Source organism: Protobothrops mucrosquamatus, unplaced genomic scaffold (genome assembly GCF_001527695.2).
Source record: "Protobothrops mucrosquamatus isolate PMUCROS unplaced genomic scaffold, P.Mucros_1.0 scaffold_152, whole genome shotgun sequence".
Classification (NCBI taxonomy): Eukaryota; Metazoa; Chordata; class Lepidosauria; order Squamata; family Viperidae; genus Protobothrops; species Protobothrops mucrosquamatus.
In genome coordinates this window covers 586,017-612,078 of record NW_015386228.1, presented here as the reverse complement: position 1 = coordinate 612,078, position 26,062 = coordinate 586,017, and the positions used below count along the sequence as shown (strand labels likewise).

The 26,062-nt window shown below is 37.9% G+C and overlaps 1 protein-coding gene across 1 annotated transcript in view; it reads left to right on the top strand.

The window, feature by feature from the left end:
- Positions 1-26,061, top strand: part of DNAH1 (dynein axonemal heavy chain 1) — a 155,559-nt gene extending 129,498 nt beyond the window's left edge. Inside the window, exons 56-78 of the mRNA XM_029284897.1 lie at positions 852-1,019; positions 1,157-1,348; positions 2,261-2,392; positions 3,647-3,772; positions 4,778-4,897; positions 5,511-5,660; positions 6,471-6,631; positions 6,776-7,001; positions 7,089-7,284; positions 7,981-8,132; positions 8,631-8,827; positions 9,247-9,391; positions 9,575-9,733; positions 10,923-11,054; positions 11,804-11,974; positions 12,371-12,550; positions 13,644-13,820; positions 15,638-15,808; positions 16,180-16,310; positions 17,347-17,491; positions 17,802-18,008; positions 18,120-18,354; positions 23,862-26,061. Of these exons, the coding sequence (XP_029140730.1) occupies positions 852-1,019; positions 1,157-1,348; positions 2,261-2,392; positions 3,647-3,772; positions 4,778-4,897; positions 5,511-5,660; positions 6,471-6,631; positions 6,776-7,001; positions 7,089-7,284; positions 7,981-8,132; positions 8,631-8,827; positions 9,247-9,391; positions 9,575-9,733; positions 10,923-11,054; positions 11,804-11,974; positions 12,371-12,550; positions 13,644-13,820; positions 15,638-15,808; positions 16,180-16,310; positions 17,347-17,491; positions 17,802-18,008; positions 18,120-18,354; positions 23,862-23,983 (3,795 nt within the window). The 3' untranslated portion in view covers positions 23,984-26,061. The remainder of the gene's footprint in view (positions 1-851; positions 1,020-1,156; positions 1,349-2,260; positions 2,393-3,646; positions 3,773-4,777; positions 4,898-5,510; positions 5,661-6,470; positions 6,632-6,775; positions 7,002-7,088; positions 7,285-7,980; positions 8,133-8,630; positions 8,828-9,246; positions 9,392-9,574; positions 9,734-10,922; positions 11,055-11,803; positions 11,975-12,370; positions 12,551-13,643; positions 13,821-15,637; positions 15,809-16,179; positions 16,311-17,346; positions 17,492-17,801; positions 18,009-18,119; positions 18,355-23,861) is intronic.
- Position 26,062: the final 1 nt, after the last annotated feature.

Below are 26,062 nucleotides of genomic sequence, written 5' to 3'. Positions count from 1 at the left end.
AAACAACAGTTTGGTAACTTTAAGCATCTGGGTAACTGTGGACTGTGGAACTTAAAATGGTCAATTTGTATCTGTGTGTGTTACTTTTTTTTTTTTATTTACCCTGTGCCTTTTACATATGGATGGCTATTGTTATTTACCCCAAATAAAAATACCAGCAAAATCTGTGGGAATCAAGAACTCACATTGCTAACCCCCCCCCCCAAAAAAGGGGGGGAGAGGTAAGAGTTACAAACCCTTGGGGTTTTTTTTTCAATTGAGATTGGAATTCAAGTTGAAATGCCTCTCTTCCAGGACACAACCTTCTACTTGATACTTTTGCAGAGATGCAGAAGTCTCACTGCATTATTTTCTCGTGGTCATATGCTATATAGTCCACTCAACCCAAGAAATTATATTTTGCTTGTTTATGCTTAACAAATGTACTTCTGTAAGTATGGCTTATGATACAGTCTGTTTAAACCTACCTACCCAGTTGGAACAGCCTACAGCCTGCAGCCTGGAATCATGGGTGCTCCATTACTAGAGGTTTTCAGACTAAACTTGGACAATTTGTTTGGAATAGTCTTAGGATTCCTGTTCTGGTTTAGAGAGCTGGGTTAGAAGACCTCCAAGATCCCTTCCCTATTACTATGATTTTATTACATAATGCATGATTATAACTTTGTGAATATGTGTTAGGGACTATTACCTTAGCTTGGCTTCAAGTGGAAAGGAATAATACAACAAACTGTAAGGTTCCTCTGACACAGCTAACATATTTTTACCATGAAACGTTGCACTGTTTCTCCTGACCATTCATGTCTTCCTCCTCCCAGCATTCAAAAGGATTTTTTTAAAAATCATTTCAGGATAATATTGCAGATACAGTCATCAAGTTCATCCAACCGTATATTGACAGTGAAGAATTTCAGCCAGCAGTTGTAGCTAAAGTCTCCAAAGCCTGCACATCCATCTGCCAATGGGTCAGGGCTATGCATAAGTACCACTTCGTGGCAAAAGCTGTGGAGCCAAAGCGGGTAAGAATTCTTGCCGTGCTTTTTCAAAATCACATACTAGATATCTCTGCTATCATCTGTGCTTTGGAATCTTCTTAAAAAGTGTTTGAGAAGCAGCGGCAATTAGGTGGTGTTCACAATTATTTCCATTCCCATAGCAAGCCCTGAAGGAAGCTGAAGAAGATCTGCAGGCCACACAGAAAATCCTCGATGAAGCCAAGGAACATCTCCGAGATGTGGAGGATGGCATTGCCCATCTTCAGGCTAAGTACAAAGGTACTTTAGCCACAAAAGATGAACTAGAGATGAAGTGTGATCAGTGTGAACAGAGACTGCACCGAGCTGACAAAGTAAGCATAAATCAAGTAGTAAGATAAATTCAACCAATTAAGTCAAATAAAATCTTAGCTTCCAGTTTATGTGCAAAGGTGACTAATAGATTGCTTCAGTTACACTGTGGAAACCCAAGGTTGTTTTTTTACAGCTAAATTCAACTATGATTAATCTCACAAGCTGAGATGATTTTTAAACAGCCCATCAATGCAGGATTGAAATGGTGGAGCTTTTGGTTTTTTTTTAAAAAAAAGATTGATCTCCAGACAAATGCAATGATAAATCCTTTGTAGTATTTACTCATTTGGATTATTTGGGAGCTGGGGTAACCCTCTTATCACAAGCAACTACAAAATCAATGGAGCAGATGTCTGTCTGTCTGTCAATCAATCAATAAAGGGGAAAAGTTCTGAACCAGTGGGGGGTTATGATAGTTGGCATACTGGCAAGCTGATTCCAAAGCATCACAATTCTGAATTGTGATTCAGTTGAGATGGCTTAAGAGTCCAGCCAGCATCTGCATAAACCAGGGCACCTTAATGGTGCAATGCAGAAGGACCCAACAGTGAAGGACACTAGGAATGACACATTTTCTATCATTTCTGATTTTTTTTACTGTCTTAAATAATGCAATTGTCTTCCTACAAATTCTCTTCCCTTGGAATTGTTACACTGGAAAAAAATAATAAAATGATTTCTTTCCACCAAAATATATGTCTGCCAGGAAAGGTTTTCTACTCCCAATTTACAGTTATTTTATTAGTTCAATCGTGTGTGGGATTCAAGTCCAATATTTCACGTTAAATACATTTTTTTTTGCTTTTAAAAAGAAGTTCATATGTTGCCTTCTTGCATTTCCTATTAGTTTTCTGCTTGGAGAAGTTCTGAGGAAGAAGCAAAATAACACATTATATATCTCTTGTCATTAGCTAATTAATGGTCTGGCTGATGAAAGAATACGTTGGCAGGAAACAGTCCAAAAACTAGATTATATGATCAACAACATTGCAGGAGATGTTCTAGTTTCTGCTGGCTTCATTGCATATCTAGGAGCATTTACGGTGAGCAAGAAAAATGTCTTCTTTTCCACAATATCTGAGCTTGATATTGAACAAAGGCTGCTCCTGCAGCTGTATACCAAGACAATATATTTGCTGTCCAAACATTTCTTTTTTTAAATTTCTTTGTATTTCTTCTTCTTATTTATTGTTTTATCATAGTACAAAACAGTAAAACAAACAAACAAAATGAAACAAAACAAAAGCATATATTCAACCCTAACAGCAGCAAAAAAAAAGAAAAAATAGTGTACAAAGACAAAAAAAAAGTGGTCAATTAAATTTAACATTTAACATGTAGGATCCATTCTGGCTGGGTGCTGAAAGAAAAGAAAAAATTCAAGAGAATGATACTGTACACTTGTGCACAGTTGAGTCCTTTCTTACACTGTCTCCTGGGAAGCAAGTCACTCCAACCAAAATGGAGCCTAGCCTACTACTCTTCTACATAGCCTCACTGTTTTCAGCTCTCAATTCATGTTCTGGGAGGTCAGCTGAGACGATGGGGGTCTCCCTCCTAATAAAAAAACAAAGGGTGTAAGCCAAACAGTGAATTCGGGTTTGGGTTCCTCCCGGAGCAATGAAAATAGCTGGAATTTCAGGATAGCTGGAATTTAAGCTGCTTGCAGCAATCCATCCCTGGTCCATAGTCCCATGGTGAGATAAGCTGCAAATTGAATGAATGAATGAATGAATGAATGAATGAATGAATGAATGAATGAATGAATGATCAGTTAGATGATCAGCTCTACTAAAAGCAAAGTATTTCCTAATTACTTTTCTCCTTCAATTGCACGATTTTCCGAATTACATAAATATACAAAGTTGTTCTTGCTACCCAAATTTCCTTCACAGATTGAGAAGGGGAATCCATGGTTTGCTATTATCCAATAATATCCATGTCAGACCTAAATTGTTATTAGATCCAGGCTTGCTGTTAAATTTATCTAAATTAGAATTAACTATGGTTAGCTGTTCTAAGAGGGAGTGCACACACAGTTCAAACTGTGTCTTCTAATCATGCTTTGGAAACTGATGAGCCCTAAGTGCAGAGTTGAGCTTATGTTTACAATAAAATCTGTACGTAAAAGGGAGTATGTGAAACCATAATCTGTAACATTTGAACTGAACCTTTGTATGAAACTTCCTAAAATAGTTATTCCCTAATAGTTATTAGCTACAAGTAGCTGAAAAAAAAGTAATTTAATTGATCGTACTGGTAATTTCATGTTAATGGTTCAATATTTTCCTTTCTAGGGTCAATATCGCATATCCCTTTGTGAGGAATGGATAAGCAGGCTAGCGTTATATAATGTTCCACACACTAAAGAACCAAATCTGATATCCACACTTGGAGACCCAGTGAAAATCCGATCATGGCAGGTAATCTTAATATGCATACCAGCTAGTTTTGTCATATATCCAAGCTTTGAATTGCTATGCATTTTTAAGGCACGTGAATCCTAGAGAGTGATAATATGAAAGGAATAGTTCATGGAGATTTTAAGAAGTTTTAGGAATTTTATACATTCTACTTGATAGAAAATATTCAAGAAATTACCCTGAGAAGCAGTATTTATGTTGGTGCCAGCCAACTATTTGGGACTGTGATTTCCATACCTTCTAGAATTGATGCCTCCTTGAGAGGCTCTATAGCAGGAGTGTCAAACTGCCGGCCCGCGGGCTGGACGCCTCATCCGGAAGTCACGCCCACCCCATTGCCGGCAATGGCAAAACCAGCCCGATACGTTGCGCGACGTCACGTGACGTCATGAGTTTGACATGTCTGCTCTACAGTGTTATTTCAATATGCCAGCTGGCATCAGTACATTGGGATAACATCAGATGAATCCTCATGTACAAAAAATCTCCAATAAAGTTTGCTTGGACTGGCTGAAGAATAAATCAGAACAGAGAAACCTAAATTATTAATTTTATTCAAAAGAATTTAAGATTAATTAAGATAGCGATCTTCCTGTGCAATATGGACCATTGCAGTATTTCTGGAAAATATGGGCACCTTTTCCTTTGATATACTGTATGCTAGGCATCAATTCTAGAAGGCATTGGCTCCTGTCATTCATGTGGACCAGCCAGAGAGTATCTTAACTGAACCTTAACTGAACATACTCAGTTGTTCAGTTGTTCAGTTTCAAAGAATCTGTCCAGCTCTATAAATAAAAGCTGTTCAGAGATGTCTTTAGTTATTCTGTAGTCAATAAAAAATTTACAGTGAATCAAAGGATAAAATTACAGTGCAATGTAAAATTCTACTCATATTTTTTATTTCTCTGCCATTAGCACTTGATTTACATAATTTGTGTAGTTTAGAAGATTTAGCTTATCTTGAGACACAGCAAACATGTGTTTTATGTTCTTCATATGCAGATTGCGGGTTTACCTAATGACACTTTATCTGTGGAAAATGGTATGATTACACAGTTTTCTCAACGCTGGACACTGTTTATAGATCCACAAGGACAAGCCAACAAATGGATAAAAAACTTGGTAAACCTTCCCTGTTGATGTTATTAAAACACATTCATTTGTATCAAAGGAGTTTTTCTAGGTGACATTAAAAGCTTCTTCCTATAAACACTTGTTATGTCTTCCTCTTAAAATACTTAACTGACAAATGACAAATATAACACTAGAAAATTATATTCTGCTATAATTGAACTACTGATTATTTATAGTATATTTTTATTTAGTTTTTACCTTCATTTTTATAGTTTCATTTTTGACTTCCCTAGATACAAAACATGTGCTAGAATTGCTAACGTAGAAAGTCAGTTTCACCCATGATCAAAGATCATGGTGATAAGAAGCAGTATTATACAGAGTGACTATAATTACTTTCTTTGCTATAATTTATCAATTAATTTACACTTCGCTGAAATCAGTCTCCAGAACTTTGCAGTGGCATTGTTCTTTATTTCATTCACTATACTTCTTGTTATGTTCATTTCAATATCAAAATTTACATCACTACATTGATCCTTTCTCTCCACATATGCACCCATTTTGGTCCATTTCTTGTCTTTGTTCCTTTCCACTTGCATATAAATCAGTCATCTGGTTCCATCTCTGCTGAGTTTCTTTGTACCCTGCTGTTTTTCAGGAAAAAGATAGTGGGTTAGATACATGCAAGCTCAGTGACCGGGATTTCCTGCGCAGCTTGGAGAATGCTATTCGTTTTGGGAAACCATTTCTCTTGGAGAACGTAGGGGAAGAATTAGATCCAGCTCTTGAACCTGTGCTGCTGAAACAGGTAACTTTCTGTCTGTCTGTCTGTCTGTCTGTCTGTCTGTCTCTGTCTCTGTCTCTGTCTCTGTCTCTGTCTCTCTCTCTCTCTCTGTGTGTGTGTGTGTGTGTGTGTGTGTGTGTGTGTGTGTGTGTGTGTGTGTGGTGTTTTATAAGGTTATCAGGATAAAACTACATTCCACTCCACCCTCACATCTTTAAGGCCAGCCTGCTGGGAGTTTTGTGCGTGCCAATGAAGACTAGAATGCTGCATAGTGCAATTGAGTTTTTTTTCATTATATTATATTTTTCTCCATAACAATCCCCTACCGCTTGCCATTCCCCGTCATTTATAACACAGAGGAAAGGAAGATGGAGTCAAATGCAAGTTTCATGCTGAGATTCATAAATCATCAGTAATCTGACTCATATCAGAATAGCTGAGAACCAGGCGTTCACTTTTGACCATGAATTTCCACCACAACCACATACAGTAATGTTGATTCATCCCAAATGATACTCTCCATGCACTGCTCCTCTAAATGAGTTGGACAGAACTCACTGTGGAAATTATGATTTTTTAATATCATAATTTCTATTATAAAAAAACCTAAAGATAAAAGTAAGCATGGAAAAATATAGAAAATAAAATTAAGAAAAGTATTAAAAGAATAAGTGCAGATAAACTTCTTTACAGCAGTTACAAACAGATGTATTGTCGCTCCTCCCCATTAAGGGAGAAAATCGTGATATTAAAATTAAACATTATTGCTCCTGCATCACATTCTCTCTTTTTCATGTTTCCCTGAAATGTGTTCATGTTTTCCTGTTTATATAGACTTATAAACAGCAGGGTAGCACAGTATTGAAGCTGGGAGACACAGTGATTCCATATCATGACGATTTCAACTTGTACATCACTACTAATCTTCCTAATCCCCATTACACTCCAGAGTTATCAACAAAGCTTACCCTGATTAACTTCACTCTATCTCCCAGGTAATGTCAAATTACTCTCTCCTATATTAAATATTAAAATCAAATTAAAATGTTGTGGTCATTAATGGATGACTAAAATGTGCTTTTTATTTTCATTTTATTATTCGCCATGCTCTGCTTACTCGCTCGGTTACTTAATTACAGTGGCTTAGAGGACCAGTTGCTAGGTCAGGTGGTAGCTGAAGAACGTCCTGACTTAGAAGAAGCTAAGAATCAGCTGATTGTCAGCAATGCCAAGATGCAACAGGAGCTGAAGGAAATTGAGGACCAAATTCTTTACCGCCTGAGCTCTTCTGAGGGGAATCCTGTGGATGACCTGGAGCTCATCAAAGTATTGGAAGCGTCCAAATTAAAAGCAGGAGAAATTCAGGTGCTTACTCGGGCTCCCATCTCAATCACTTGTTTCTTTTGACTTAAGATAAATTTGCATTTTCTTTTCTTTTTCAATCTCCTACAGGCCAAAGTAAAGGCAGCTGAGCAGACTGAGAAAGATATTGATATCACTCGGTTGGAGTATGTCCCTGTGGCTGTCCGCACCCAGATCCTTTTCTTCTGTGTCTCAGACCTGTCCAATGTTGATCCCATGTACCAATATTCCTTAGAGTGGTTCCTCAATATATTTTTAACAGGAATTTCAAACTCAGAGAGAGCAGGTATTTTTAATGACTTACATGTATACAATATCTGTTCTTGCCCATCCAGAACTTCTTGCTGTCTCACTGAAGATCTGCAAAGGGAGATAATTTTTTTTATATATACAGGACAGTGTAGGTCTTTGCATGGTCCAAATGACAATTTATGCAGTACATTAGGAACTGAATAAACACCAAACATCTAAACAACAAACATATATCTGTTCCCTCTTCTGCCTCTATTGAAATACTATAAATATTAAGGTGTCAGAAGCAACGATGGTGGCAGTATTGAGTCTACAAAATGTGTGCTATGTTGAAACGGTCTATGGAGATTCTCAGTCATCCAGGTCATAGTTATCTTAAAGGTGCTTTTTCACAAGGCAACTGGACTTTCTTGTTTTTCTTTGAAGACGTTTCGCTTCTCATCCAAGAAGCTTCTTCAGCGAAATGTCTTCAAAGAAAAATAAGAAAGTCCATTTGCCTTGTGAAAAAGCACCTTTGGGATATGTCATCATAAGGTATGTTTACATGCTATATTTTTCCCTCACCATTGTAAAAGCTACCCCTATGATTGAAGCTCTAGATGGATGATTTTTACAAAAATATTAGGCTTGTTGTTGCTCACATGGACCTTTTTTGGATAATAACCTCTCCTAAGACTTTGCTTCAAGTCTGCATCATTTTCTTTGTTCTTTTGTGAATTACTACTTTCAGATACACTGAAGAAACGGATTGCAAATATCAATAAGTACCTCACCTTTAGCCTCTACAGCAATGTTTGTCGTAGCCTCTTTGAGAAACACAAGCTCATGTTTGCATTCCTGGTGTGCATCCGGATCATGATGAATGAAGGCAAAATAGACATGGTAAGAATAATAACATCTTCTGTTAAAGGTTTATGTATGGCTGTAAAATGCATCTGAACAAAAGAACAGCAGTTTAAGATATTTAACGTATGAAAAATATCAGTTGATACAAATAGTAAATCAGATTATAAACTGGATCCTTCTGGAAGAATATTAGTGAGAAAATAGGACAGATCTCCTTCACAAATGGCATTCTGAGCTTAAGCCTAGCTACTGTGAACTACGTCTTTACTATAATTGCTGGCTAGAATAGAAGGAATGTCAAGAAATAATAGATTCTACTAATAATAGATTCTACTAATCATGCAGAGTATAATGTACTCTATAAAAGTTTTATAAACGCTTAGATTTACAGGATTGAAAAGAGAACATTTTCATATATTTATACACAGAGGTGAATGCAAAGACCAAAATGTGTATAGTAAACAAATCTCACTTATGATCCAAGATTCACATTCAGACAACACTCTACATGTTTTTTCCAATTTCAACATACAGGAGGAATGGCGTTACCTTATTTCTGGTGGCACCATAAAGATCATGCGAGATAATCCAGCTCCTGCCTGGCTATATGAGAGGGCATGGAATGATATCCTGGCCTTAACCAACTTGCACAATTTCTCCACATTTGCAGATGACTTTGTGGCCAATTTGTCTGGGTTTCGCACAATTTTTGACAGTGCTGAGCCTCACAGGTAATGTTACTTTCAAATCTCCAGATTTGCTACATTTGCCAGTCACACTATCATTTAACCCTGGTTAAAACTATGGTACCATTTGAGTCAAGTGTGAGTTCTGTTTAGTTCAGGGACAGGGCTATGGATTTGAATGTGTTTTGCTATCATGTTTTCCAGAGTAGAATTTCAATTTTCCAATCTAATTTACAAAGTGAGGTTCTCTGATAGTCCCCTAATCAGGTCTGATCCTGCTAAACTTTCTGAGATCACCCATAGTAGGGCTAGCACATAGCTGAGTATGCAGTGGTTACTCTTAATTAACACCCATTTACGATAGTAATTATGCTCAGAAAAATACTTGAGAAATGTCATCCACTTTTCAACCCTTATCTTTAGTCTTAAGCCTAGACCTAATGTAGCCCCTTCTATTTTTGCAGGGAGCCGCTGCCAGGCATATGGGACAGCAAGCTGGATTCTTTTCAGAAGCTGCTAGTCCTGCGCTGTCTGCGTGGGGACAAAGTCACCAATGCGATGCAGGACTTTGTGGCTGCTAACCTGGGCCAGAGCTTTATTGAACCACAGGTAGCTAATAGCGCTTAATCATATACGCAGAGAAAAAGCAGTAGAGGCGACAGAAATTTTGGTTGACCTATTCCATTCATGTGTTTCTCTTTCCTTGCCCAGCCTTACTCCTCCCGATAGATGAAAGCATAGGAAGAGGTTCTAGGCAATAACAGTAAAAAATCACTCTTTTTTATATTTCAGACTGCAAACCTTTCAGTGGTCTTTAAGGAGTCTACTTCTACCACCCCTTTGATATTCGTCCTCTCTCCAGGCACAGACCCAGCTGCTGATCTTTATAAATTTGCTGAAGAAATGAAGTTTTCCAAGAAACTCTCAGCAATTTCTCTTGGACAGGGTCAAGTAAGAGCTTGCACAGAAGCACTTGCCCTTTTAAGCAGACTTACAGCTCCAGACCACGTTATGTTCATTCTCTGAAAGGCCGTACAAAGTGTAGTCCTGCCACAATCGTGTGAATAATTGGCATATTAGTTACACACATGCTCAGAGGCACCAGGGATTCTTCATATGTATAGGAGACTCTGAGAGCCAAGTGATATTTGAACCCATTTCTTTCCCCAGCATTCAAGAGCACTATGGACTGTTGCAGGTCGTCCTTGACTTAGGACCACAATTAAGCCCAAAATTTCTGTGGTGAAAAGAGAGCGTTGTTAAATGAATTTTTGTCCCATTTGACAAGCTTTCTTGCCACAGTTGCTAAGTGAATCATTGCAGTTGCTGAATTAGTAACATGGTTGTTAAATGAACCTGGCTTCCCCATTGACTTTGCTTGTCAGAAAGTCCAAAAGATGATCACATGACCCCAGGACACTGCGACCGTCATAAATAGGAGTCAATTGCCAAGCGCCTGAAATTTTACTCATGTGACCATGGGGATGCTGCATAAGTGTAAAAAATGGTCATAAGGAACTTTTTTCAGTTCACTAAATGAACTGTTGTAAATCGAGGACTACCTGTACTTTTGCTGTAGTTCAGACCAATTTCATACATTCTCCAAAAAATAACATGATATTGATGTATAGTTAACCATTCTCTGATACAACAGCTTAATTTAGAATCCAGAGGATATTTTGTTATTAATATTGTGAAGTAATTAAGCATCAAAACTCTTTCCTATCTATTATAAAATACCACACTGTCTACTGGTAGCTTTCAGTTCTATTTAATGCCTGGACGGAAACTATTTTAGTGTCCTTTAGTCAACACTTTATGCCTTTTTTTCCCCTTTCTAATTACTTCAGTTGCACTAAATCTTTGAAAGCTAAGAAGCCTTTGTTGTTGAATATAAATTAAATCAGTAAAAAGCCAAAGGGAAAAAAAATAAACTATACTTAAAATTGTAAAGAAAGGTGTGGGGGGGGAGGAAAAGGGGGGAAAAAAAGGAAAACCAAAAAAGAAGGTAACTTTGCAAACCATTGACGAGTTGGGACCATGTGCTTATCCTTCCAATGTTGAAGAACAAGTCACTGTGGATAAGGCACAGAGAAGCCACGAGCTTTGTTCAGATGTCAATCTCTATGTCATTATTTAGGGACCCCGAGCAGAAGCCATGATGCGCAGTGCTATGGAACGGGGGAAGTGGATCTTCTTTCAAAATTGCCACTTGGCTCCCAGCTGGATGCCTTCTTTGGAGAGACTCATTGAAGGCATTAACCCTGATAAGGTGAGATGCACATGGACTTAAACTGTCTCGCTTTAATAATTTAGCACTGAAAGTAAGTTTCCCCTCATTTGGGAATATTGCGCCCCCCCCCCACTTCTAGGCTGGAGGGGGAGGGCTGCAGATACGTGTGGTCTCTATTGCCCTCCCCAGACGTTAATTTGATGGCAACATTTGCAACAGCTTTTTTTTCAGGGATAAGAGAAACAGTTTCAAAACTAAAGACAATTTAAAGTATTTTACTTTTTAAAGCTCCGTGTATTACCCAGAAAAGAACAGAAATTTCTACTTTATTATCTTTGTGCATATGCCTAATGTAGAAAGATTGCTTATTTCTGACCTAGGCATAGAAACCCTGGTCTGGTTTTACATGTCTTGTGCCTAGAATGAAAACTGTTCTCTTTCAAAAGTTGGATAGTGTTGGTAAATATTCAATTCTTCTTCGGTCACTGATTGCTAACGGTGTGTATTTTCAGTAAGAAAATAAAATATATCCAGACGAATCCCTAAAAGGACAGGAAAACTATCCTTAATTATCTACTTTTTTTTAGATCTTTTCAAGTTTTCTAAAATGGGAGAAATTCTTTAGGATAATTATCTTATTTTATTCCTCACCAAAGAGAAGCATTCTTGTATGTCTGTTCAACAAGAACTTTTCTGATGAGAAAGAAACTGGATTCCAGTAGAAAAATTACTTTCTAAAAAATCTGGCTTCTGATTAGTGATGTACTGCATCCATTCCTCTGGTTCAGGTACACCGAGATTTCCGACTTTGGCTGACCAGTTTGCCAAGTAACAAGTTTCCAGTGTCCATCCTCCAGAATGGATCCAAGATGACCATTGAGCCCCCTCGAGGAGTTAAAGCTAACCTACTCAAGTCTTACAGTAGCCTGAGCAATGACTTCTTGAACTCCTGCACCAAGGTAAGGAATCCTACCCTTCCCTACCCCTAGACTCCCCTTCCCTCCCCCCCCCCAAAAAAACCCCTTAGTGCTCTCTTCCTTTGACAATTTTGGTTTGCCCAGAACAGGTGCAGTGTTCCTTACATCTGCTCTTGTGGAAATAATACAGAGGAACTCTTGGTTCTCTTCTCATTCGAACCATTCATTGTTATTTCTCTGTTTCTCCTTTGTCAACAGTTTGTCCTCATGGAAGTATATTCCTTTGGTTGGAATGGAGATAAGAAAAAGGCATTTACCCTCTCATTCTGCAAAGTCTGAAATAAGAGCTTAAAAAACAACGTACACATTCATATGCATGCACCGTAACATTTCAGTTGTGGCCTTTTATAATCACAGGAGATTGTTGTGTTTTTGCAGGTTACCGAATTCAAATCCTTGCTCCTTTCTCTTTGCCTGTTCCACGGCAATGCACTAGAAAGGAGAAAATTTGGGCCACTGGGTTTCAATATTCCGTATGAGTTCACCGATGGAGATCTACGCATTTGCATCAGCCAGCTGAAAATGTTTCTGGATGAATATGAAGAAATCCCTTACAAGGTAGGCCCCCTGGGTTTGCAAAGGGTGAAATGAAGCATAAGCCTGAGAATTTAAGAAGTGAGAGGATTGTCCTATTTCTGAATCCATCTGGATCTTTGGCAGAAACATAACTTGTTTAGCTATATATTATTTTTTATTTATCTTACTTAAAATGTTTGGTTTGTAGCACTTCAAGCTGCTAAAATCAAGATTGATTTGTTGCAATGATGCAGTAAAATTGTATACAGAATGCAGGTGCTATTCCCTACCTAATGGAATAATGCTTCTCTTTCTACCTTAAGAGACAGCAAAAATGATGAAATGGTGCCTCAGTGAATTTGTAAAATAAATAAATAAATAAACGGACAAATAAAATAGTGCAATAAAGTGGGTAGCTTGGGAAAATTTAAAAAAGTAGTGTTTAAAAAAATATCTGTAAATGTTGCACCCATTATACTAGTGAACTACCATAGATGGCCTTGCCAGAGATTAGAGAACTAGACCTGGGAAAATACACGAACTCTTTAATTTAGAGTTGGTTGCTTTGAAGTAACTACAATTATAATTATGAAGGTGATAACCTAATGTGCAATTTTCAGATATCCAATATGGCAGTAAACAATGGCCTTAATAAGCAAAATTTAAAATTATATAAAGTCAGGCTAATAGCTGCTAAAACCATTTCTGACAAGAACAAAATAATCTGTGCTTAATAACATGATGGAGGTACAGTAGTGTTTGATTTGATTTGAATCACAATTTGGTTGTGATTTGAGCAAATTGACCAGGCTGTACAAAAGGCTTCTGGGTTTTCAACTGGAATTCAATGTTGTGGGAATCTGGCTGGCATATTTTCCTTTTTGGATGAAGTTATAGGTATATGAAATGTTCAGCAGAACATAAGTTGACCCGCACCTATGTGCATTCTGATGCTTTAACTTTGTAAACAGTTTTTTTTTTCAAAATATAGAAATCCATCAAGTAAGATATATCTTGAGGAAGGGTCTGCTGATTTGCTGTATATTGAATTGTATTGTTAGCTGATGGGGTTTTTTTGTTTGAAAATATTGGTTATAAGTAGAGTCAATGCTTTCTGTGCTCTGGTGCTTTGCAGGTTTTGAAGTACACTGCTGGCGAAATTAATTATGGAGGCAGAGTAACTGATGATTGGGACAGACGCTGCATTATGAACATTCTGGAAGATTTCTATAATCCAAGTATTCTAAATCCAGAGTTTTCTTATTCTGAATCTGGTATCTACAAGCAAATTAATACCTCTTATGACCTCAATGTAAGTTAAAGGAAAAAAGTAATCAAACTGACCTTGTCTAATCCCAAATGACTAAACAGAGTCAGATCTTAATAATACTTGAACAGAAAACTACTGAGAAAACCCAGAACTGATGGTGATTGGAAGTAAACAAAAACAAGCACAGCCAAACCACTTGGAAATCTAGGCAAAATGGGCAAAAATATTTGTTTAATAAATAAATAACAGGGAATCCACTTCCATGTGGTTGTCAAGGAATCTGTATGGATATTTGTAAAAATCCGAGGAATTGGAACAAAGTTTTTGTTTATACTGTGTGCAAAAACCCAAGTTTGTTCTTCTTTTAAGTCTACATAGTCTGAATTATAGGTTCAAAAAGATTTTTGTCCATAACATTCTTAATATTTAGCAAACAGCATGTTGTCTGGGTTCATGTATTTAAAAAACAATAAGTAAGAGTTAATTTCTATATTATCATAATCAATAGGATAGTTAATCGCTCAATAGTCTTTTTCTTATTAGTATGTATTCAATGTTACATAGTACATATCATGTTCCTTTCTCTCTAACTCGCTTTTCTAGCCATTGGTAAAAATTGTCCCATGTTCTAAAGTACACTGAGTCTTCTTTCTCTTTTATTTTTAATGTCAATCTGTCCATTTCTGCACAGTCTAAAATTTTCTTAATTAGTTCTTCCGTTGGTAAGTTTTCATTTTTCCAATATTGAGCAAATACAATTCTTGCTGCAGTGAATACATGTAAAATGAAATATATACAATCTTTCTCGTGGTTTCCTCCTATTATGCCTAACAGAAACAGTTCTGGCTTGAAATCTATATATTTTTTAGTCATTTTTTCCAACCATATGTGTATTTTTGACCAAAATCGTTTAGCTTTAGGGCATGTCCACCAGATATGATAATAAATACCTGGTTTTTGTTTACATTTCCAACACTTATTTGATGTATTTTTGAACATTTTTGCTAATCTCACCAGTGTTAGATGCCATTTGTAAAACATTTTGTATAAGTTTTCTGTCAACGCTGCAAATACTGTATATTCTTGCTTTGACAATGTGCAGAACTGTCTGGTATATATATAGTTAAACCAGCAACTAGGAGAGAGGGAGGAGCATAGGGATAGCCTGGGAGAAAGAAACCGGAAGTAAATCACATATTTCAAGTTGATTGGAAGATGTGAACCATGACCCTACAATAAGGGAGTGGACAATGTCTGGAATGCTAGGCGTACCGGAAGATAAGCAGTTCTAAGCATTCCTCCATGCCGTGCTGATGTGTTTTAACATTAATAAAAGCTTTTAGGAGAAAACATGCCTAAAAGTCCTTTTAAGAGTTTCATTACTCAGACACATGACATTTTCTTTGTAAGCTACCACTTTTGTTAATTTAGCATTTCTTTCCCATAATCTTTGTCAGTTTTCTAATTCTATATTATGTACAAAGTTCTTTGCCTATGTTATCATTGCTTCTTTTACTTGTTCCTCTTCCATCTTTAAGTTTAACAAATATTTATAGAGTTTCTTAATCAATTTTTCATCTGTTTTTAACAGTATCTGATCAAATTGTGTCTGTTCTTTATAAAATCCCGTTGTTTTAGCATCTTTTTCATATCTTGTTTGAATTTGCAAGTATGGCCACCATGATAGTTCAATACCTTGTTCCATGTGTCTTCATGTCACATTCAGGTGCATATCATGGCTCATTAGCTGTGACTGAAACACACGCTATCACACTTACTGAGTAGCTTATTTCATTTCTGCCTTGTCTCTTAAAAAGTATTCATCGTCCTTCATTTTGATTTGTTCCTCCCTTCCCAAGGGATACATCCAGTACATCAAGAGCCTTCCCCTTAATGATATGCCTGAAATTTTTGGAATGCATGACAATGCCAATATCACCTTTGCTCAGAATGAGACCTACGCACTGCTTACTGCAATTATCCAGCTTCAGCCAAAGACTTCAGCTGCAGGAGGACAAAGTCGGGAGGAGGTTTGTAAATTTGTTTCTTACCACTCTTATGACTGGGAAGAGAGGGCTGACAAGTACGTGGGCAATACATGCGTGGTAGTATCAAAAAACAGCATTTAAAATGTTTCCAGTGATCGATAGCTGAGGTATATGACAGACACAGCTGTTGGACATTATACATTATACAAAGAAGAATTATACAATGAAATTATTCAACATGACTTGCATAATTTTTCAGTGTTCAGAGAGGGACAGGTTATCTGACCCTAATGCCCAGTTGCAATTCTGAGTGTAATCTAGATAAACTCACTTCCTTTTGAGGAAAACTCTTCCTGTCATCCAACATTGAGATTCCTCTGACATTTTCTGCCACAATTTTGTCTGTTGTCTAGATTGTAGAGGAGACCTCAAATGACATATTGCAGAAGGTACCTCAGCCCATTGACTTGAATGAAGTGTTGTTGAAATACCCTGTGTTGTATGAGGAATCTATGAACACTGTTCTGACACAGGAGGTGATCAGGTAGAGTCCATGCAACTCATTTCTGTATCTTGATAAAATTGTCAATTAAAACTACTAGAAGAATCAGAGAAGCATAGGGCTGGAAGGGACCTCAAAATCTTCTAGTCCAACCCTCTGCCAAAGGCAAGAGTCCTTATACCATCCCAGATAAATGATTGTCCAATCTTTTCTTGAAGACCTCCAGTGTTGGAACACCTACAATTCCAGGAAGCAAGCTGTTCCATTGATTAACTGTTCTTATTGTCAGGAAATTCCTCCTTATTTCTAGGTGGAATGTCCCTAATCAGAACCTGGAAATAAGGTGTAGATGTCAGAGACAGGAAAATGGGCACAATAGATTTGTAAGCACTTAATGAGATAAGAACTACCTCTTCACACCATTTCTGACTGATGTCTGGAGACTTTCGCTGCTTTCATCAGAATGATAAAAGCAAGGTTGCACCTTTTGAATGTCCAGGCACATGGAAAAGTAGCCAAGCTGCTATTGCCATGCCTGATGATCCCCTCTGGTTCCCCAAGCCATGGAACTTGAGCTTTTGATACAAGAAAGCAAAATTCCCTTCATGTTGCCCATACAAACCATTCATTGAGCAGTTATCCGAGACAGTAGAAAAATGGTGATAGTAAAAATTGCAGTATAAATTGGAACTGTTTCCAAAATCAGACTATTTTTATGAATTGACCCATTGTATGGAGGGAATATTTTCTGTAACCATAACCAACACAGTCTGATCTGACACCCGACTGTATAATTTCCCATAATGTATAACTCTTATGAAACACCACAGTACAGTAGTTAACTGAGACTGAACCTGTAGATTGAAACTTCTTTTTTACCCCTTTGGCGTCTCTGGACAATTGCATATCTTTGCAACTGAATGCCCTGCTGATATATAAAGACCTACATGTAGCTTTGAGTCATACAAAAGTTCGGAGAATCTTAAAGAGTGTGAAAATGCATAAAATTTCAATGAACTACACTGGGAGTTAACAATAATAGATTAATTTGCTTTGAAATTATCTTGCCTTTGAACAGATACAATCGTTTGCTGGAAGTAATTGCACAAAGTCTAAAAGATCTGCTCAAAGCTCTTAAAGGCTTAGTAGTAATGTCTTCCCAGCTGGAGTTGATGTCCAACAGCCTGTACAACAACGCCGTCCCAGAGATGTGGAAGAGTAAGGTAAATACTAAGCAGTGTTTTCGTAGGTACAGCCATTTCTGTATTCATGAAGTCATCCTATAAAAATACTCTCATTCCAGTTTCCAGCTGTGATGGCTGATCGGATATTTTTAAACGAGCACAAAATCAAACTAGATATCATGCACAAACCAGGGCAGAACAATCTTGATAAAAGTCACTTCAACAGTTATTTTTTATTAGAATTGCTTTGTCTCATAACCACAAATGTTCAACCATTTAGAGAAAAACATACTTGCATAAAGGTCAATTTATTGAAAAAGAAAATTGCTTTGCGTTTGTCTTGCCACAGGCATATCCATCTCTGAAGCCCTTGGCCTCCTGGGTAAACGACCTCCTCCTTCGCATTGACTTCTTGCATAAATGGATTGCTAAAGGGATACCACCAGTTTTCTGGATAAGTGGCTTCTTCTTCCCACAAGCTTTTTTAACAGGAACATTACAGAACTTTGCTAGAAAGTGTGTGATATCTATAGACACCATCTCTTTTGACTTCCAGGTCAGTGACGCTCTCAAAAACCACACAAAGAACCTATTCACGTATCACTCAAAATTCAGGTGTTAAAAATATAAATTACAAGTGCTTTTTTTTTTTACCTTCCCAATTAAGGTAATGAGGGAATCTGTGAGTGAACTAACTGAGCGTCCTGATTTGGGATGTTACATCCATGGCCTGTTCCTAGAAGGGGCTCGATGGGAGCCTACATTCTTTGAGCTAATGGAATCCAAGCCTAAGGAACTATACACGGAGATGGCTGTCATTTGGTTAGTTCCTATCCCCAACCGCAAGTCTCCAACCACAGGGATGTATCTCTGTCCCATTTACAAGACCCTCACTCGGGCAGGTAAGAACTTTATTTACTTCAGAGGGGCAAGACAAGCAGTCTGCTGGTGTGCCCAAGAAGGGTAAAAAAAGGACTCTTTTTTGTCTGAGTGAAAGGCAGTTCGGGGGCAAAATGGGAGTCTTAAGCCTCGCACATTCCAAAGCTTCATCAGCCATATTTTTAGAAATATTTCTAATTAGTTTATGAGAGACAGAAACCTACCCATATGAAAATCTAGGTTAGGATACAGAATAGGCCAGTGATGGCAAACCTATGACACACGTGCCAGAGGTGCCACTCAGAGCCCTCTCTGTGGGCACACCTGCTGCCGCCACTGCCAGCTTGTGCAGGTCCATTAGGCCACCTCTGGCGCCTGGCGCAGCAGCCCCACCCAGCACAAAGGAAGTGAAGCAGCTGGCTAGCAAGCTCAATTAGAGGTGGTAGACCACGCCCCCATGCGCTCGCTGGCCTCTATGTATGGGGGCTGATGGTGTCAGGCAGTAGTTGCCCCTGCCTTGCTTTGCCCCACAGCAGTGGCACCCCCACCCTACCCCCTGCCTCACCCCACAGGACGAGCCTCCTGCCCACCGCTCCACCCACCAGAGACCCCCTGGATCTCCCCCAATCCTGCCCAGCCACCACAGGCGTCCCCCCCCACGAGCAACATCAATGTGGCCAAGCCCACCCCGGCCACACCCACTCAGTCTGCTGTGACCACTAAAGCCAGGCCCACGCAGTGGGCCATGTCCCCCCACTCCCCCTGAGGGCACCACAATGCTGATGCGGCCCTGGCACTTTGCGATAAATAAGTGGGTTTTGGGTTGCGGTTTGGGCACTCGGTCTCTATAAGGTTCGCCATCACTGGAATAGGCCAATGTGCAATAATTATCCTCTTCCTCTCTTAACAGGAATAAAAGCCCAAACAAGCGAGGAATAAGTCTGTCTCTTGAAAAGATAGCACAGGGTTATTGGTGACTGTCTGGCTCAGCATTTGAGTTGATCTATCCAGCAAGCATTTCTGTTGCAAATGAAGCACTTAGCACAGTTGTGATATTAAAAATAGCTGCCTCTAACTTGGCAATTAACATATCTCAACAGTTACCCTCTCGCTCGCTCTCCCTTTCTTACACACACAACTTTGCAGTTGCTTGGTGATCTATATTTATTCTGAGTTGATTTATTTTTGTGAAATACTCAGTTTTTCTAAGAGAAACATGCTAGATATTAGTTGCGTACCAAGAAGATTCCTTAGGGTTTGATATGAAAGAGACAATTTAAGTACAAATTAAATTCTGCTGCCCAAGAATGTAGGGAAAGGTTTGACTAAAAGGTCAGTACTGTATTAGCTCTCCTCATACTCCTTTCAGTTGTTCTTCCTAGCCAGGTTTTGAAGAGACTTTCAAGGAAGCCATGGAACAAAGAAGGATGAATAGATACTTTACTCATTCCCAAATGGTGGGTTTGAACTGTTAGCCTCAGAGAGTACAGCCTTCAATGCTTTCTTTGTACCATTCTGGAAGGAACCTTCATGTTAAATTATCTGTGTTCTGTTCATTACTTGGTGTTTGAAGGCATCCAAATATTGGATATATAATATAACTGAAGGTTCCCATAGGATGGAAATGACTAATTGACCCTAATGAAGCAGCTTGCCTTGCATTGGCCTCTTTTATAGAAGCATAAGTAAATGTGAGAGCTTAGACTTTCTAGTTTATTAGTGATGAAATATTTATAAACCTTGCCATGGACCTGGTTATTGTTTCAGAGGAGAATGCGGTGATCCAAGAGGGCTTGGGGCAGCTTTATGGTGGGCAGGCTTTGAGTCCTTTGGCTAAAGTGGTACTTAAGAAGGTTGTGCTAAAGGAGACCAGGATTCCTAAGCTTGTTTCACACAAGATGTTTGACTGGGCTTGGTTCAGCAGGTTCTATGAACCAGATCAACATATTGTCATAATATGGCTTCTTGAGGCACAGCAAGTTATACAAACCTAGTATGTGTTTCTCTTAGTCCACGTTTAGGATTTAATGTGTTGTATGAACCCATCCTGATAGTCTGCAATATATGTTGCGTAATGTTTAGTGTTCAGAATATAACTGATTTATGCCACAATAATGTATGAAGGATTAGGGTAGATTAAATATAGAATGCATTCCTGCAATCTATAAAAATGTGCTACTTTTTGGAAGAGGATCTATATTGTTAGCATAACTGAGTTATTTTGAAAAATACAAAAGTATTTGCTGTCAGATAATTCAGATACTTTGCTCATACTGGATTTTAGAAATAGAGCCGCCTGAGTATGGTTGCTAAAGTTCAAACTGGGTGGCCATTTAGAAACATTTATTTATTTATGAACTACACTTGCATGCACCTGCTTCTGGTGGCTCTAGGAAACTAACAATAAATGATTTTAAAACCCTAAATGCCAAAAACATGCAGAAACAGAATCCGTATAAACAAATCAATACTAATTTCATATTTTGAATTTCTTTGCTACTATTGCCCATTTAGAAAAACCTTCAAGGTGGAACATAATCTGATGGGATATTTGCCTGGTTTAGGAAGAATTAAAGATAGGACTAAAAGATATTTGGTGTTTTTAAAACTGTGTTTAAAATCAACTAACATATGAACCTGCTTCCTGTGGCACCGATTATCTGAAACTTTCCATGTAGTTTTATAAATTGTTGCTGGAAGAAATTATTTTGCTATGTCCATTACAGATATGCCAATATATACCGGTAATACTGCAGCCATTCCAGATTGGGCAGTGGATTGATCCTAATCTAATAATTGCAAAGGAAATAGAATTAAGGGATGCTGGAGAAATGTGGATGGCATGGCCAGTATGAAATGAGAATTACAGTAATTAATTTTGCTCTGGCCTTCCTCAAACTTTAATATTAATAGGAAAAGGAAGAAATCTATAAAGGAGTCCTTTGGATCTAGAAAATTAGACCATATTTAGAGCCTCTACTCTCAGACTCTGTAAATAAGTAAATCAAGACAATGTATAGTTTTTTGGCAGATACAAATACGTCACATTTTGGGGCCCCAAAGCAATTCAGTCAGAGCCAGTTTGCTATGGTGATTAAGGCAACAGACTAGAAATCAGGAGACCTTGAGTTCTAGTCCTATTTTAGGCATAAAATCAGCTGGAAGATCTTGAGCCGGTCAATCTTAGTGCTGGAATGAAAGCAATGGCAAGCCACTTCTGAAATCTTGTCAAAAAACTGCAGGGATTAGTCCAGGCAGTTGTCAGGAGCCAACAGATTCAAAGGCACATAAAACATCCATAATTTAGCAATTATGCATGGCGCAGGCTATTTCCCAGAGCTCAACTGCATTTGTTGAGGAAGTTGCATATTGCATATTCAAAGTTCTCTTGATGTACTGAACTGTAAAAAGACAAGACTGTCTTTTCTATCAAGAGGAGATATTGTGATATTGTCCCCTAGTGGAGAGATTTGGAGCTTTTCCTTCAGGTGGTATATGGACTTCACTGTAATGCTTCTTTTATGCATTTATACACATTTGAAGATTAGGTAGAATGTCCCAAAGGTGCTTTTTCAGGAGGTAACTGGACTTTGTTTTTTTTCTTTGAAGAGGTTTCGCTTCTCATTCAAGAAGCTTCTTCAGAGTCAGAGCTGAAGAAGCTTCTTGGATGAGAAGCGAAATCTCTTCAAAGAAAAAACAGGAAAGTCCAGTTGCCTCTTGAAAAAGCACCTTTGGGACAAGCATGACCTGGGTGACTGAGAATCTCCATAGACATTATGGTGGTGTGATTTCCAGCCAATGTATACTTTGAAGAGATTTCACAATTGGATTTTATTCTTTGAACTGAGTAACCAAGGCAATGAGCTATACACTTTCAAAGGGTAGCATCCATCAAGTTAGGCGGTTTTTTTTTTACATGTCTAGTCCAAAGGGTTTGCCCACAATGTTGTATGGAAATGGGGAAAGCAACAATTATTTATAAAAGTATTTATAGTATAGTATTTCTTAAATCTTTTATTGAGCTCTGCAGAAATGTTTGCTCCAGAAGGGAAGTAGTATGATGAAAATGTAGTGCATATTTAAACTTTGGTTTAAACCAAGTTTACTCTAGAGCTATGGTCACCTTGTGGAAACAATTCCTAGTAACTAAGTCATTTGTAATTTCTAAACAACAGTATCTATTGTGGTATCAATATACCGTATATTTTGTACAGTATAATGAAGATATTGTTTAATTTTGTTCCATTTAGTCTTTACTTTCAAGTAATTGTTGTACCAATAAGAGGGGTATTTTCCTAGCTTTCTTTTTTTTCTTAAAACAGCAAATCTTAAACAGATTTGAAAATACTGAGAATTTGGTACAGCTTTAGAATCTATATCCAAAGCTATTTTAGAAAATAAATTCATCTAAATTAAGATCTGTTAATGCATGTGTTCTCTGTATTGCTTTTGTATTCATAGAACCAATCTTTTCCATATTCTTATATTCTTTGCTACCAACATCTGTTCAATCATCAATGCAATTGACCATTAAGGGCAGAAAACGATAAAGCCTTTTCCTATTTTAGCCCAAATCCACAGATCGAGTTATTAAGTGCATTTTATTCCTTTGTCTGTACTGTACAGGGGTTCCCAACCCCCGGTCCGTAGACCGGCATCGGTCCGTAGCATGCCAGCAAGCTGGCCGCACAAACAAGCAAAGCTGCATCCTCAGGATGCAGGCAGTATTCAAAACCACACCCCCTCTGGTCTGCGGAAAAATATTTCTCCATGGCACGGGTCCCTGGTGCCCAAAAGGTTGGGGACCTCTGCTGTACATGGTATAAGGCCCCCTGGTGGCCAGTAGGCATATGAGAAAGTGGTACCTAAATATAGTTAGGTCTTCCTATTCAGAATTGTCCTCTCTTACCCTCCCTTGATGTGGGGTAAGATTGATGTGTTTTGAGGGACAGGATAGGAGATGACATCCATTTGATAAGTTCATTTGGGCCAGAGATCCTATATGCTGCATTTTACTATCTAAAAATCCTGGGAAGAAAAAATCCTCTTCTGGATGCATTTAACCAGGTCCAATGGATACACTTGTTGGTTTTTCCTTTACCAGGCCACACTACATTGGCACGGAGGCCGGTGTGCTACCAGTTGGCTTTTTTGTGCTGGCTGTGATAGTCTTGATGTGGTTAAAAGCTTTCATTTTGGGATGATAATTCATCTTTTTGCAGGAACCACCAGAAGAAAAATGGTGGTATTTTTTCAAGGTAAGTGCAGGGTAATGAAAGGAGATGAGTCTCAACTAGGTTCAAAGCAGAAACAAGTGAGAAGAGTCTTTGAGACCAGCTAACGATGAGTGAAAGATTCTGTCTTCAAATACAGACCTCCAAACACCACCAAGAAAAAAAAAATGTTTTAAACATAGGATGTGGAATTATTAATCTTATTTTAACATCAAAGGCATCAGCCTATAGTAAGTAGTAAAAGAAGCCCTCCCTATGTCACAATGCAGCATTAACTTTAATTTTCTCTTTACCAGGGACACTATCAACAACAGGTCATTCAACTAACTATGTGATTGCTGTGGAAATACCTACCAGTAAATCTCAGAGGCACTGGATTAAACGGGGAGTTGCCTTGATCTGTGCCTTGGATTTCTAGGCACTAACAATAAAAGAGCAGTCCAATAAAGCAGAATAAATTGGAAGTTTTTTATCTTGAAGCCTGATCTGAAGAAAGCACAGAACTGGCTAAAATGAGACAAATAACTACAAGGACTTAAATAAATATACATAGCGTGTATGTTTTCATTTAATTTAAATTTACATTAAAATCATTTTTTTAATTTCACAAATGACTGCACGGTGCTGTTTTTTTTAAATATAACCCATTCAGTTCTTTTTTTAATGTAGCCTATAAATTGCAATCAACTACAAGGAAAAGAATAAGTACACATTATACACGATTAAGGTGTATAATAATAAAATTTATGTTTGTGTTATATTTAAGCCACCATAGATCTCAGAGATGATCTTACAGCACTAATTTAGTATGTTCCTGGCAAAATTATTCTCAGTCTCCATTGCAGATCCCAAATATTACAACATTAGGTACTGCAGTTAAGAACACAAGGTTGACATATAGCATAGTGTAATGTTTTCTCAGGTGTATAGAATAGCCATGCCGAGTTATTTCTTATTCAGAAATGTTACCCTAATTCCAATTCACTACAGAGCTATTGGTACATTTTTTCTGGTGTACGGATCCCATTATCGCCATTTCCAGAAGGCTAGAGATACATTTTATTTTGAACAGAACTGATATTTACAGTACTTGACAATTCAAAAGACAGTTGATTCTGTCAACAAATAAAAAATAGTAATTCTACAGTCAGGCACTGTACATATTTGCAAAGAAAGCAAATATATTTCACCACCTTCTCAGGAACGATTCCCTTTTCCCTGTGATCTTTTGAATCTCATGATGATTTTAATATCTATACTAAGAGACTCAACTGTACATATTCATGGAATAAAAGTTGCAGAGGAAGCATTATACTGTTCTTCCAAAAACAATTTGCAAGATTCCTCTGGCCATCAGCTAGCATAATTTAATGCAAATTTGCTATCATTCTGCCAAAAGCTTAAAAACATTTATAAATCTGCTGTATTGACAAAGGACTGTTCTTACAGGACAAAGATAAAGCCATGTAACTAAGGAGAAGCTGGCAACACTTGTCTTAGGACTGGGTAGATAGATAACTGATTACACTGCAATTAGAGACTGTAAATGGACTGGAATGAGAGATGCAGATTGACAGGATTATCATGATGTAGATATAAAGATGCTGAGGCAGCTCTGGAAGACAAAAGCAGATGACAACCAGATCCTGCTGGCCAAATATCATCTATACTCTTGCAGAGTAATAAGCCAGATGCTCTAACCATAATCAATAGGAAAGGAATACCATTTATTCAGTAATGCAAAATTATTACTGTGTGCCCTATCTTGTCAGAGGACTTACAATCTGCAGAGGTTCACCATCCCTGCAAGCTTTGAAGTGAGCTGGAAGGGCTCCAAGCAAACGTGACTACATTCCTACAATACAGAGACACATCCTTTGTTGTCTTGCCATCCCAACATAGGGCCTCCAGTCATTTCTGCTCTACATTTCCCCTGTCCTTACACTATAGACGACTACAAAGCTCACCGTTCCACTGCTTGACTGTAAGATTACATTATGTACAGGAATTATTTTTCTATATAGAATCTTTCCATTTTCCCCTGAAATGTAAGCATGAACAAAGCCAAACAATGATTCATATTCCACTGAAGCACTTTATCCCGATCCCTCTCAAAATGTTGGTCCTAACAGTTCACTACAAAAAAAGGATGGGTGGTGGTGGTGTGTATCGTTCAGTATTTTCATTTAGCAATTTGTATCACCCAGCCACTTTGTCTCTCCACACGTAGTTTAATTTCCTAAAAATGGTTTTACTCAGCAGAATTTGAGTAAAAGGAAGCAACTGCCAAAGAAAATCTAAAAATAAGTTAATTTCACAGTTTGAATTATGGTGTGTGCATAGCTTCCATACATACAAAAGAAAAGAAAATAGCTTCCAGACTACATGCTGTTACACATGAACAAAAATACATTCACACGAAAAGATCTTACTCTGGACACACAAAACCCATAAAGAAAATGTCCCTCTCTGCTTCAGCACCAGTTGGGGGGGGGGG